At 36.0% G+C, this 14,929-nt stretch overlaps 1 protein-coding gene across 13 annotated transcripts in view; it reads left to right on the top strand.

Moving 5' to 3' along the window:
• The window catches only part of rapgef2b (Rap guanine nucleotide exchange factor 2b), a 131,401-nt gene that overhangs the window by 44,197 nt on the left and 72,275 nt on the right, over positions 1-14,929 (top strand). For all 13 annotated transcript variants that reach the window (XM_048176960.1, XM_048176952.1, XM_048176946.1 and 10 more), the window contains exons 3-4: positions 832-888; positions 9,640-9,723. In XM_048176960.1, the coding sequence (XP_048032917.1) occupies positions 832-888; positions 9,640-9,723 (141 nt within the window). The remainder of the gene's footprint in view (positions 1-831; positions 889-9,639; positions 9,724-14,929) is intronic.

Genomic DNA, 14,929 nt, shown 5'->3' with positions numbered 1-14,929 from the left:
ACAATTTTGGACTGTTATAGATCTAACTTATGGTTATTATGTTAGTGCTAGTGTCTCATTCTTTTCGAAAAGTCTCTTATTTTATTTTCATTTATTTTATTTATTTATTTATTTATTTATTTATTATTATTATTTTTTTAATTCAGCAAGTTAATATATCTTGTGAGCAGTTATTAACAGTGTTAACTGTTTTAGTTTTGCAATAACAGTTTTGGCTCAAACTAAGGTATGTCTGAACTCTTAAATCATTTTAACTGCCTTCTCGAGGTTCTCAATTTATCATATGTATACACACGTGGATTTACATATTTGTGGGTTAAAGTATTTTGCTACGTGACCATGCAGTTCTAGAACAGTCCAAACCCTACCTGAGCCCACCAACACCCCTTCAGTGGTCCGTACACATCTTCAGGAATGTGTCAGATGGACTTGGTTAACTTTCTACTCTCCTACAGAGCTGAACTTTAAGGAATGCCTTTTGAAGAATGTTTTTGTCCTCTGGAATGTTTTTTTTTCTGTGGCAATACATCCGAGTTTGCTTAAACAGCACTTCTAGCATAAACCAACATTAAAATATGTCATCCACAAACAAAGCTTGGTTTTGTCCTTGCACTGTTCTTACCAACAGGCAGTCTGTATTTCAAGCACAATGCCAACCACTCCTGAATATCCACAAGGATTTTCGTCCTGAAATCCTGATTTTTTTTTTTTTTTCATAATCACAGACAAAAATATGAGGGTTCATTGTTTCTTTTGGAACCATTAAGTTTGGATATGTCACTGATTTATGTTTCTGTCTCTCTCTCTTCTCTGTTTTTCTGTCTTTTTTAGGATAATGTGTGAAACCGTACGCTACGAAAGACACGAAGCCAATGAAGTGCTCTATTAGTGAGTAACAACCATGTTTTCCATCCAATTTCTTTGTTTAAAGCCATTATGTTTCTGTAAGCTTTTGTAGGATGTGCGATGCATAATGCAAATAGTCTTCGAAAAATCATGCCACTCCAGAAGCGCCGATAAATATAGCTCGCTTTTCAAAAGTCTTATCAAATTACAAAGGTGAGATGTGAAAGCGCTGAAGTAAAAGTGTTACATTCAGCGCTGCATGAGCCTTCTGTCATGTTATAATGAGTATCCTAGTAGCTGAAAATGGCATTATGAGGAATACAGGGTTTCTGGGTGTTACACAAACAGCTATTGATCTACAACATCTAAGACACACTGACCCACTTTAGATTTGCCCTTCATCTGAAGAGCATGGCATGTGTGTATTTAAAAAGTCCCCACTTGTATCCTTTCAGCGCCTTTTTGAAGTTAGTGTTGGCATTGTCTGACACCCATCACATCTTGCTTTTTTTGGTCCTGGAGTCCAACACACATACACGCACATGCTCAAACACATATACTTATTCCCTTGGGTGGACCCAGACACTCCCCTCCGATTTCACACTCCATTTTTCTTTTCTACTGAAGGAAGATGAAGTGTGTGCACTTCCTTCCGTGAGTCACTACCCCCTGTCCATAAAGGGGAATGTCTCATTTACTCATCGTCTCTGATAGCATCTAGTCTATTGTGCCTGTGTATAAGTGGAAAGTTGCTGCACTGAACTGTTAATTACTGCTGTTGAATTAGGTCATTTTTAGGTTGGTTGATAGAGTTGGACATATCAAATTTAGTTTTTTTCTTCTCAACACCCAAGTAAAAAAAAAAAAAAAAAAAATGTAAATTTAAAAAAGTTTGAAGTTTTCAGAATGCATAATAATAATTTAAAAAATATTTTAATAAAATAAATATAATTTAATAAAATAAAATGCATATTCTGCATTCTGAAAAAAATATTCTAGCTGTTGTTTTTCATGTAAAACTACAAATTTAAGTTATTCACTGAATCTTTCCTGTCGCTGTAACTCTCAAATATGGCAACATAATACACCGTGTGCAGAATTATTAGGCAAGTTGATTTTCTGATCATATTTTTTTTTTTCGAGCACATTTTACCAATCAAACCGCATCAATCTTAATAACTACTATTAAATTTACTACTACTTAAAGGATTAGTCCACTTTTAAATATACTTTTCCTGATAAATTTACTCACCCCCATGTCATCCAAGATGTTCATGTCTTTCTTTCGTCAGTCGAAAAGAAATGAAGGTTTTTGAGGAAAACATTCCAGGATTTTTCTCCTTATAGTGGATTTCAATGGCTACCAACAGATTGAAGGTCCAAATTGCAGTTTCAGTGCAGCTTCAAGGGCTTTAAACGATACCAGATGAGTAATAAGGGTCTTATCTAGCGAAACAATGGGTCATTTTCGAAAAAAATACAACCGTTTATGCTTTATAAACAAAATATCGCCTTGAACGTACTTTCCGCTTCTGCATTCTTCATAACGCTTACGCTGAATGTTCTACGCCTTCCCTATTCTACTTACAGAAAGAATGCGGCGCCAGTTTTGTTTTTTTCCGTAAGTAGAATAGGGAAGGCGTAGGACATTCAGCGTAAGCGTTATGAAGAATGCGGAAGCGGAAAGTACGCTCAAGGCGATATTTTGTTTATAAAGCATAAACGGTTGCATTTTTTTCGAAAGTGACCGATCGATTCACTAGATAAGACCCTTATTACTCATCTGGTATCGTTTAAAGCCCTTGAAGCTGCACTGAAACTGTAATTTTGACCTTCAACCTGTTGGTAGCCATTGAAATCCACTATAAGGAGAATAATCCTGGAATGTTTTCATCAAAAACCTTAATTTCTTTTCGACTGACGAAAGAAAGACATGAACATCTTGGATGACATGGGGGTGAGTAAATTTATTAGGAAAAGTGTATTTAAAAGTGGACTAATCCTTTAACTACTATAACTACTATTTAATCATTTACATTAATCTTGCATCATAAAAGCATTCTGAGGTGTAAGTACATTTCTCTCATTTCTCAGCATTTGAGTTCAGAATCGATTCAAGAGAGAATCGGAAAATCTCAGATTCGATCCACGAATCGAGATGAATCGATTTATTGTCGCAGCCCTAATAATATGTGTTTTGGCAATTTTGACACAAGTGTGTAACAAGTTTCATGACTATTGACATCAAACCTGACACTTTCAGAACTCAATGCAGTTAATTGACTGTTGATGAAACTAAGCTGCAAAAATTAAAAACTGAATACACAAACATTGAGCAAACTTGTATTAGACCTGAGAGCAAACTTGAAGCCTGTAAGCATGAACAAAGCACTTTGCTCAATTAAAATAAGAGAAAAGCATAATTATTGACTTTTTTGGTGCACAAACCAACATTTGAGGTAGACCCCAGGCAAGAATAAACATTTATGACCCGTTTAATGTTGAATTTTTGAGATCAGAGAAATATTGCAGCAGCTTGTTGCTCCGTGTGGGTTTGTGTCTTGAATTAGACAACAATTTGGCAAAACAAATGCAGATTACATGTTCGTTTTGAAGGCTGTATCTGATTGGCTGTAGCAAGTTGTGCACAAGTGAAAGTGCTTTAGTGTTTGAAAACAGCAGGAGTCAGACTTTGTCTGGCATCCTGCTGTTCATTGTCTGCAGGGTGGAGATGACTTAACTTTCTTTTGGAATGCAAGTTTGTCTGGCGTGTCTAGTAGGCAAATGCATATATTTTTGGTTCATCTATAAGTTGTGGATTTGTATAACTATGTGAGTCAGTCCTCTGTTTTATCTGGTTGTTTTCATCCACACACTCTCAAAACTCCCAGTGGCAGACTATTTAAGTTCTAGCACTCCACTATGTCTGCTACACCATTCTTGATGCTGTACCTCAGCTACTCACTCCACTGTTTTTTTATTAGACAGCTCCCTGCTTTAAAGCTCCACACTAATAATAATCTTCAGACTTGTGTGTGCTGCTGCTGCTGATTTCCCTCAGGAGCAAACCACTCCCACCGCAACAGCCTCTGAACCGCTAGTGCCAAATACACAAACATGCCGCTTTCCGTGATGCTATAAAGACGCGCTTTTTATACCTTGTTTTTAAACAGGTTGGGAGGACAATAATATCACACTGGGGCTTCTAAAAATATTAGTGATAAAAGTTTTAATGTCTTTACTGAGGCACATTGATTTCTGCTTTTTGTAAATAATGTTTAAGCAATGTTTAAATTTGTTAAACAAGTTTAAAACCTCAGGGGACTTTGCTCTGGGACTATTCATGCTAATTATGCTCTTAAACAAGAAATAGACGCTCACATCTTTGTGTAAGTTTTTATATCTTAAATGAAGACTTAATTAGTCTATTTTAGTCGACGACTGATATTGATTTTTTTTTTTTTTTTCTGTGATGTATCCGAGTGGTCAATATAATAACAATTTTGTCTTTTTAAAAAAAAAAAATACAATACTTTTTTTTAATTACAAATAAATTGGATAACACAACAGATTGCATAAAACACCAGAAATTTCAGAATTGTTTAGTATTTGCTTTATCTTTTGCTTTACTGTTAGCATTAGGACTCTAACTCACAATAAAATACATATTACGATACATATGTCATCATACATCACAGTATAATTGAATTGCGATTGAATTATGACCTTTTGTACAAAGGAGTTCATATGTTAAGTCACAAATTAGATTTGTGGCTTAGTAGTACAGAATCTTAAATATTTCTTAGACATCAAAAGTTTGTCTTCTATTTTTCACTATATTATAATGTTTATTTCCAGGTGTAAATGAAAGAAAATCAGATTTTCAATTTGGACCCCACTTTATTTAATTTCGCATGAATGCACATTATATATCAAAAAAGTATTTTAATGTGTTGTCTCTTGACAATGATCAGTAGATTTATATATATATATATATATATATATATATATATATATATATATATATATATATATATATAATTTGCCATTTAACTAATGTTCCTTCTTGTAGAACTGCACAGTGTCAGTGAGAATTATAGTAGGATGACTTTGAGCTCATCTGTGCTGTCACACTCCAGTAAGGCTGCTGTCATCCTGCCATCTTTGTACTGAAGAGACTCAATAGAAATAAACCCTATAAAAGCCTTTTATGTGTGTAAGAATAGCAGTTGAATTTGAGTACTCATGCAGCGTTCACATAAAACTGTGTATGTGATGCGTGAGTGTGTGCATGCAGGAGTGGTGCTCTGTAGTGGCCTGGGTGATCCATCATTCTGTACCCTAGTCTGATATACACACACACACACACACACACATATGCACACACAGGTTTGTTTTACTATCAAAGTGAAGACATTCCATCGGCGTAATGGTTTTTATACTGTGCAAACTGTACATTCTATCCCCCTACACTACCCATACTCCTAAACCTACCCATCACAGAAACATTCTGCATTTTTACATTTTTAATAAAAAATTGTTTAGTATGTTTTTAAAGCCATTTTAAATATGAGGACTCATGAAATGTCCTCATATTTTATGTTTACGTCGTAATACCAGTGTAATACCCATGTCATTATGCAAATTTGTGTCCTCCCAAATCACAAAAACGTGTACACACACACACACACACACACACACACACACACACACACACACACACATATATATATATATATATATATATATATATATATATATATATATATATATATATATATAATAGAGAGAGACAGAGAGAGAAACAGCTCAGCAGAAGGTGTAGAGAAGGTTTCCCTCTCCCCATCATTCTCTCTGTATTCCTGCTGGGACTCCCATCAGCCCAAGAGCCGCCGCTGGGCACAAACGCACAGCTCAGACCAGAAATGTAGGCACTTCAACACAGATTATAAACACGGTTTTCATTTGGTAACAATTTACAATATTAACACTTTTATAATGTGGTTAAATATTATATACACTGGTTAAATATTACTGGATTTACTGTAATAATAACAACAGTAACTTAGTTACTTACAGTAGTTCACTTGAATCTTTTAAAAAATATATTATTTTATTATTTATTATTATTATTATTATTATTACTATATTATTTTAGTATATAATATACAAAAATACACTATTTTAGTTTAGAACTATTTTAGTGTATAATAATTTATGGCTCTCAAAGTTAACTGATATAATGTAAACGTTGGTTTACTTTTCTTCATTTAAATTTAACAAAGTTGGTTGTAAAGGTTAACTTTATAATACAAGTATAATATATACTTTATAATATAATATATGTATCAAAAAATAATTTTGGTGTTTTTTTAGTTTAGTTAGCTTTTTTCTTATAGGTTTTGTTTCTTTTTTTTCCCTTAGTTTTTTTTCTCCCCAATTATGTTAGATTTTATTTTCATTCCAGTTAACAGACATATTTTAATTGACATCTCCTTTTAGTTTTTTTGTTAATATCTAGAGACACCCTCACAAACGTTACCACAGTAACCATGATTTCTGGCAAAATGTCATTAAAATGCCAGTTATAACTGCTGCTACAGTTATTGTTTATTCTGTAAAATCGTAATAAATCAACTTTGGAAATACTGTATTTCCAAGTTGTCAGTTTTGCTATAGCAACAATAACTAAAGAAACTATAACACTTTAACATGGGTTAACATGGGATGGGTTTGTAAAGGCATGAACACTTTAATATAAAGCATGACCTTTTTATGACAAATATTAATATTATATTTTTCCTGTGTTTGCCTGTGGATTTTAACCATAAATTAAGAGTTCCCTTTTTTAGGCTTGCTGAAGATTAGCAGATAAATAACCCCCAAGGATGATTGCATGTCCATGTTCCTCCAAACCTTGCCTGCACTTCCTGCTCTCGTTTCTGCTCCCCAGTCATTCATGAGGGGCTAGAGGCTGTTGCTGTGTGCTTGATGAGCATTTGATGAGCGTTGGAAGAGTGTTTCAGTGACCCAGTTCAGTCAGCGCTGCTCCGTTGATGGTGCAGAACATCCTCACGCTCTCCCTCTCTCGCATCATTCCCGCTCTCTCCTTCTCTCTCTATGCGTTCTGCTGATTAATAATTGAGTGTTTCGTTTTTTTGTCTGCGCACACTCGGGAAAAACGATTAAAAGAGCGAGCAGAAGCTGCAATGATGAAGGGAGCGATGCAGAAAGAGAACGAAAAAAGCAAGCGGTGCTCGTGCTGCATTTGAGAGCAGTCAGGAGCTGCATCATTAGTGCTATAGAGACGATGGAGCTAGTGTGTGTGTGTGTGTGTGGGGGGGTTTTCATTTAAAGGTAAATATCCAAAAGTTTGGAGAAGTGTTTGTTGTGCTCAAAATGAAAGAAACTATTCTGTTGAACGATATGGACTTTTCAATGTGTGAAATAATTAAATAAGGGATCATGTACAGTATGCAGATTCTCACTAAATAATTAAATACGTGGATGTGAAATACTGATTTCATTTGAGTTCAAATTAACTCATAGTTTTACCTGTATATACCTGTATATTTGTTGTAAATCTTTTGCTAAAAGTAGTGCATTACAACATAAAAAAGATTGGAGGCAAACTGCAATAATTATAGAAATATTAATACTGAAGTTCCTGGATGTTATTTTTAGTGCAGTCAATAACATAGACACAAGATGATGCCAGTTGTGTTTGTATGAAACAAAAGTGTGAGTCTGTGGTGTGATACGAGAGACATAAAATAGCACCGGTTTCAGTTACAGAATGAGCAATCCAAAATATGGTGTTCCCATAAATGACGGCCAAGATTATGAAACATAGATTTTTCAAATTTTCTAAAATTCTTCTTTAAAGAGTTATAGGCAATGAACCAAACCATATACAAAGTGAATAATAACATTACAGTACAAGCTTTGATTTGAAGAAAAAAAATTTATCTGAAAATCGAACAAAAAGACAAAGGTGCAAGACTTAAAGGTGCTAAAGAGGATGTTTTATTTTATACATTTTTGCAATATTACTTGAAATTGTCTTTACTAACTGATAAAAGACTATTTATTAGGTGCACTGAAATGAATAATATCAATATACATCATCTGTGCACGAGGTAGGGCCTTAAAAACATCAGATCGCGTAACGATGATTGCGTAAACGATTGGCCAGTAACTTTCCACACTCTACAGGCACCGCATGCAATGTTTTTGTCAGGAGACAGGAGTAACAACTGCAGATTATGAGTTACCTGCGGTGAGTCCGACATAATGAATCCACTAACACGACACAGCGAATGCCGGTGGTAAATACTCCTTTTCCAATACTCGTGCACGAGTTTTGGGAGCCGTTCCCTCGAAATGAGCTGTGAAGGAGGGGGGTTGTTTTTACGCATGTGCTCAATTCAAAAACTCACTAACAGTCTTTGGATTCTCAGTCGATGAAAAGATCCTCTTTAGCACCTTTAAGGTGTGCGCTTCATTCTCTGCACTTCATGGGAGTGAGGAGCACTAATGTGTGTGTGTGTGTGTGTGTGTGTATATATGTGTGTGTATATATATATATATATAATGTATATAATGTATATGTGTGTGTATGTATGTATATATAATATATGTATATGTATATATATATATATATATATATATATATATATATATATATATATATATATATATATATATATATGTATATATATATATATATATATATATATGTATATATGTATATGTATATATATATATATATATATATGTATGTATGTATGTATGTATGTAAACCGTAAACCTAAAACCGTGATACAAACCGAACCGTGAGTAATCTGAACCGTTGCACCCCTAAAATAAATATATATTGTCTCTCTCTCTCTCTCTCTCTCTCTCTCTCTCTCTCTCTCTATATATATATATATATATATATATATATATATATAAAAAGAATAAAAGAAAAAAACAAGTCATATTAATATATATATATATATATATATATATATATATATATATATATATATATATATATATATATATATATATATATATATATATATAAAAAAAGAATAAAAAGAAAAAAACAAGTCATATTAAAATGGGCAATAATAAAGTGTGCAGTGTAGCATGAAAGCTGGGTTATTTGCTTCATGTTAGGACTGTCTATCAGCTCATAAACCCCAGCACTGCTTTAGGCTTATTATCTCACTGGAGTGTGTATCGGCTGTTCTGACTCAGTGATCAAGATGTCCGCTGCTCATTGGATTGCTCCTCTTTTCACATTCCCACTTTTAACACTTACTGGAGAGGCAGACATTGAGCTGGGCTCGCCGGGAGCTAGAAGGATGTCTTTGGCGTCGACCCAGCGTGCCTCAGAAGATGTCTAACGTTCCTGACTGCTCTGTGACCTGAAAAAAGGAGTGAGGATTGTGTGTCAGTGTGTTATTTCCTACACACACACATAAATCAAGCAGTCACATTTCAACTGGCATCATTTACAGGAGCAAGAGAGATGGTTTGTTGGCTGTTTGATCGCTCTGTCCACTGTTTTCCTCTGGGAATCTCCTAATGTCATCTTTTGTTTGCACACAGGAGTCTATCACAGGACAAAAAATGATGACAGAGTGTTTACATTAAGCGTCAATGTTATGTGTGTCTTTGTCAGCTGCTTTTTCTCTAACCATACAGCAAACCAGACCACATGTTAGAAATAAGCATGTTTTGTTTCCTGTTGGGCTCTGAATGACGTTTCTTCATCTTCCTCTCTTTTTCTCTCTCTTACAGTCCCGATGACATTGGCACATGCTGGTACATTTTGCTCTCTGGATCAGTCTTCATCAAAGAGTCCATGTTCTTGCCACGCTCCAGGTATGTCCCTGAATGTCATCAAAAACCAAACATCCGCTCTTTCACAGACATTTCTTTAGAGAAAAAAAACCCAAATACCCTTTCCATTAATTTGTAATACTTATTAACCTTGTACCTTCCTTCTCCCTTTAAAAGTTCTCATAACTAAATCGGAGCAAAGAATGTAAAGCACGATTCTGAATAAACAAAATTTGTTGAACCTTAAAAAGATTAATTATCCATCTGTTCTCAGTGAATTTTCATTGGCAGTTTCCTAAAAGGACTTCACCCCAGTTTGCCACTGAAAATACATCCAGAATGTACATTTAAAATGTGACTCTGACCAATTTAGTAAAATTAAATTAGCATTTAATTAAAATAGCTTTAAAGAGCCACTTTATCCCTATCAGTCCCCAGTCATGTTTTTTTTCCCTTGGACTTGATTTGTGGGGGCATTTTTACCTTTATCATTGTTTTTTTTTTATTTATTTTTTTTATAATTTTTACATAGAAATGCTGTCATAGTTTGTCAAATTCTTTAAATATGATCGTTTCATTAAAGTCCCCCTGTAGTCAATCATTTTATCCCTTAAAACTCATTTTTGATCACCGAAATGACATATTTAAACGATTTTTCCTGTGAAAATAATTTCTTCATGTCTTAAAGTCCCCCTGTAGGCATTCATTTTATCCCTTAAAACTCATCTTTGATTACCAAAATTACATATTTATGTTTTTTGTCTTAAAACATGTCTTAAAATAGATTGGATGTAACTCTACACCCTTGCCTCATTTAGTATACACAATTGTATGAATATGCAAATTAGCCCCACCTCCACTCACTTACACCAGCTCAGAGATACGCTTGTTAGTGATGCGCGGGTCGGCTTTTTTTCCAACCCGCGGGTCCCGCTTTTATGAAATTATTTGGCCCGCCCCAGCCCGCCCCGCACCACTGTATCTATTTTTACAACCCGCCCCGCCCCGCACCCACGACCATTTAATAGACATTCTAGGCATTGTAACGTAAATTAAAACAGCCTTTATTTCAGCCTGAAAGTGCTTGGAAACATCGCCCTGTAAACTGGCAACAACATACGATTATGAATATGAACCACAAATCAGTAATAACAAGATAATGATAAACATTTTCAACATTTACAAAGCAGCGTTTGTATTCATCTAATAAGCTAAACAATTTTTGTATGTCAGTTGGGACATTCTAAAATGCTTAACATGGCTTAATGTGCCAAGTGATATAAACAGACCAAACTTCATACTACTAAACATCATACTAATAAAGTATACTAAAGAAAAGCAGTTGAGCCCAGAATATGAACACAATTCGTTCAATTTCACGTTGTGTTTTCCTCCTACATTAAACCACTATAAAGAAAAAGCTTAACGTCGTTTAATGTAGCCTAAGTCAGAGATCAAAGATAAAATTCTGCACAAAACAGTTATTCTATATAGTATGCTTTATTTGTATGGTATTTACTAAGTTTGGTTTGTTAATAACACTGCCTTAGTAAATTAAGCCACGTTAAGCTCTTTCACATTAAGCGTTTTATATATCCCTTTCAGATTTGTATAGGACAACCGTTTACAGCCTACGCTACATAACCACTGAACTTTTGTTTTATTTAACACACAGAAATGTTCATTTACCGTTTTTATGTTCACTGTGCAAATAAACAGAATGGCATCCACTGTACCGGGGTTTAATCTATTTCGCCTAGACTCCACCCGCGCTCGCTTGATGCTCTAGTGGCCGGGATACAGAGAATCGTTTTTGACACATTGGCAAGCACAGGAAAGGCGATTGACTGCGACTGCGGGAAGCTTAGAATGTCCTCTCCGTCCCAGAAGAACTGGCCCTCAATGTAGCGTTTTATTTTGTTTTATTTCTCCGTTTTCTCCTGATTCAAAACAAAAGATTCATAGCAGTGTTTTGAAATCAGCCATCACTAGATATTGTTGAAATGTCGTTTTGTTTTTTGGTGTATTTTTTTGTTTCGAGACTTGTTTAAAGGGTTAGTTCAACCCAAAATTTAAATTGTCAACATTTTCTCAAACCCCTCATGTTGTTCCAAACGGGTATTATTTTCTTTCTTCTGTGGAACATAAAAGGAGACATTTTGAATGTCTTGGTTGTTGTAGATGGTATTGTCTACAAGCTTCAGTACCATAAACATATCTTTATGATGACAGAATTTTGGGTGAACTTTTTAATTTCTGACCTTGACATGTAGGCCCAATCCCAATTCTATTTTATACCCCTTCCCCTTCCCCTTACCCCTACGTCTACCCCTTCCCCTTGCCCCTTGAAACAGAGTGTCAAGGGGTAGGGCTGTTAATATTCCCCTAAGAAATGGGACACCACTACTAGACCGTTACACGTCATCATAAGTCGTCGCTAGCTCCTACGTCATAGATGCGCCGATGTTTATCACACACTTCTAAGATGCCATCGATAGCTGTAGTGATCTCTGTTGCTTGGGTGACAACTACATACAATACTGATGAATAAGCACGCAAACTGAATGCACTTTTTGTTTATATCATGTAACGTACACGTATTTATGGACGTAACCACAACAAAACAATACATTAATCAGGCATGCGGCAAAAAGACAAGTTAGCTGCCACCCGGTTTGAATTTATGTTGTCAAATCAATGCGGGTTTCGATAAAATATAAAAAAATATGTTGTGGAACTATCATAAAGTAAAAAACATAAGCAAACTTTTTTCATAGCGATTTTAGCAAATCTTTTTTTCGGAGAACATAACCGTATACATGAACACAAGATTAAAGGCAACATAAAACAAGTGATTATTTATTACTAAAATACCATTTACCGTAAAAAAAATACTTACATTTATGGGTCTCTCTGCTCGCTCGGTCGGCCATGTTGGAAATTTATCATACCCCTTCGTCTGAAGTGTGGTCCCGAAAAATCTACGTTTGAAGGGCTACCTGGCCCTTCCCCCTACCCCTTCCCCTCCAACCAAATGAGAATTGGGACACCCCTACCCCTTCACGTGAACACGCGAAACAAAGGGGAAGGGGAAAGGGGAAGGGGTAAGGGGTAGAATTGGGATTGGGCCGTAATCTGTAACCTAATCCAAAAATCATAATTTAGCATAATCTGACTACTTTAGAAAGGCCATTTATGCAGACAAAGAGTATCAACATTTTGTTTGGCACAATATAACGTAGCTGTAGCATAAAACTTAATATGACAGAAATGAAGCAGCGAACTGTAGCAAGGACATACAGAAAGAAACATTTTGACTGGGTAGAATTTAAAAGCATAGCAAGCTTTACAAAAACACTTGACAGAGATGCTTTAGATTTGGCTTGCAGTGGGAATATGTCATTTTATCACCATGGCAATGAGAGAAGCAGGTCTCTCTTTCCCTCGCTGTCTCATTTGGCTTCACAGAGAGAGCTGTGATGTTATACTCCTGTAATAGACTGTGACTCGCGCATCCAGTGAATGAAAACCAACAGGACAGCGGTGCTCTTCTTAGCGCTGTCTTGATAGCGCTCACAAATAGCCATTCCCCCCACCCCCTGTCTTCACAGAAACCCTGTGTACTGATTCTTGTCTGAGACAGACCAGATATGCAATAACATCTTATCAGCTTCCTTTTCCTTTATTTTTTCCCCTGTTTCTTTCCAAACAAAATCACTCTCTTTTTAAAACAGATTTGTGTAATACTTCAGTTTAATTGCACCTGAAACTCTCACTCACTGCAAATGCAGCATGCAAGTGTTTAATTGCACTGCGATTACCATCATTAAGAGCGTAATGGTATGCAAAGTTGTGGCAGAAGTCAGAGTTGAGTTTGAGGTGGCCTTTGAAAATGCCAGCGCCAGTACCACCTGGTACTCATGCCAGTGCTTATGCAACAAGTCTGAGCCCTTATTGCATGCTTAACCATCAACATGGGTTTCTATTGTTATAAAATCTGTTAAATCTGATCCTACAGTAAGTCCATTGTTTTCTTAACTATTCCTGACCACAAGTCTTGGAAAACCTTATTAACCACAGTTCCTTGAGATATGGCTTTTACCCTTACAAAAAAGTACTGTGGTTTTATCATGGTACAGATATGGTGTTAGGAATATGCTCCATGCTACTGAATGTTTGTCATACTTGTGTAAAAAGTTATTGACAATGGCTTCAAATTGTTTTCTTTGCTCTATGGCTAAACAAAACCAAGCACTTTAAATATAATGATTCTTTCCCAATAGTGTTTGGCATGAACTTAGAAGTTATAGTTGCTACGTCTCTTCATTTTTGTACATTTTTGTTATTGCTATCTCTAAGTCAGTTTAAAATAGTTTTTGTTTTTAAAAATGGCAGCTAAGACACTGATACTTTACATAAAAAAGTACATTTGATACAATTTAAAGTCAAATATCTTGGCTCAAATATCCAAATCACCTCTATACACCGATCAGGCATAACATTGACCACCTTCCTAATATTGTGTTGGTCCACCTTTTGCTGCCAAAACAGCCCTGACCTGTCGAGGCATGGACTCCACTAGACCCCTGAAGCTGTGCTGTGGTATCTGGCACCAAGATTTTAGCAGCAGATTCATTAAGTCCTGTAAGTTGCAAGGTGGAGCCTCCATGGATCAGACTTGTTTGTTCAGCACATCCAACAGATGCTCAATTGGATTGAGATCTTAGGAATTTAGAGGCCAAGTCAACACCTCAAACTCGTTGTTGTGCTTCTCAAATCATTCCTGAACAATATTTTTTTGTGTCAGGGTGCATTATCCTGCAGAAAGAGGCCACAGACACCAGGGAATACCGTTTCCATGAAAGGGTGTACATGGTCTGCAACAATGCCTAGGTAGTTGGTATGTGTCAAAGTAACATCCACATGGATGGCAGGACCCAAGGTTTCCCAGCAAAATATTTCCCAAAGCATCACACTGCCTCCACTCGCTTGCCTTCTTCCCATAGTGCATCCTGGTGCCACGTGTTCCCCAGGTAAGCGACGCACATGCACCCGGCCATCCATGTGATGTAAAAGAAAACAGTTCATCAGAATAGGCCACCTTCTTCCATTGCTCCGTGGTCTAGTTCTGATGTTCACGTGCCCATTGTTGGTGCTTTCAGCGGTGGACAGGGGTCAGCATGGGCACCCTGACTGGTCTGAGGCTATGCAGCCCCATACACAACAAACTGCGATGCTCTGTGTATTC

This window comes from Megalobrama amblycephala, linkage group LG23 (assembly GCF_018812025.1).
Source record: "Megalobrama amblycephala isolate DHTTF-2021 linkage group LG23, ASM1881202v1, whole genome shotgun sequence".
Taxonomy (NCBI): Eukaryota; Metazoa; Chordata; class Actinopteri; order Cypriniformes; family Xenocyprididae; genus Megalobrama; species Megalobrama amblycephala.
This window is presented reverse-complemented; position numbering and strand designations above follow the sequence as displayed.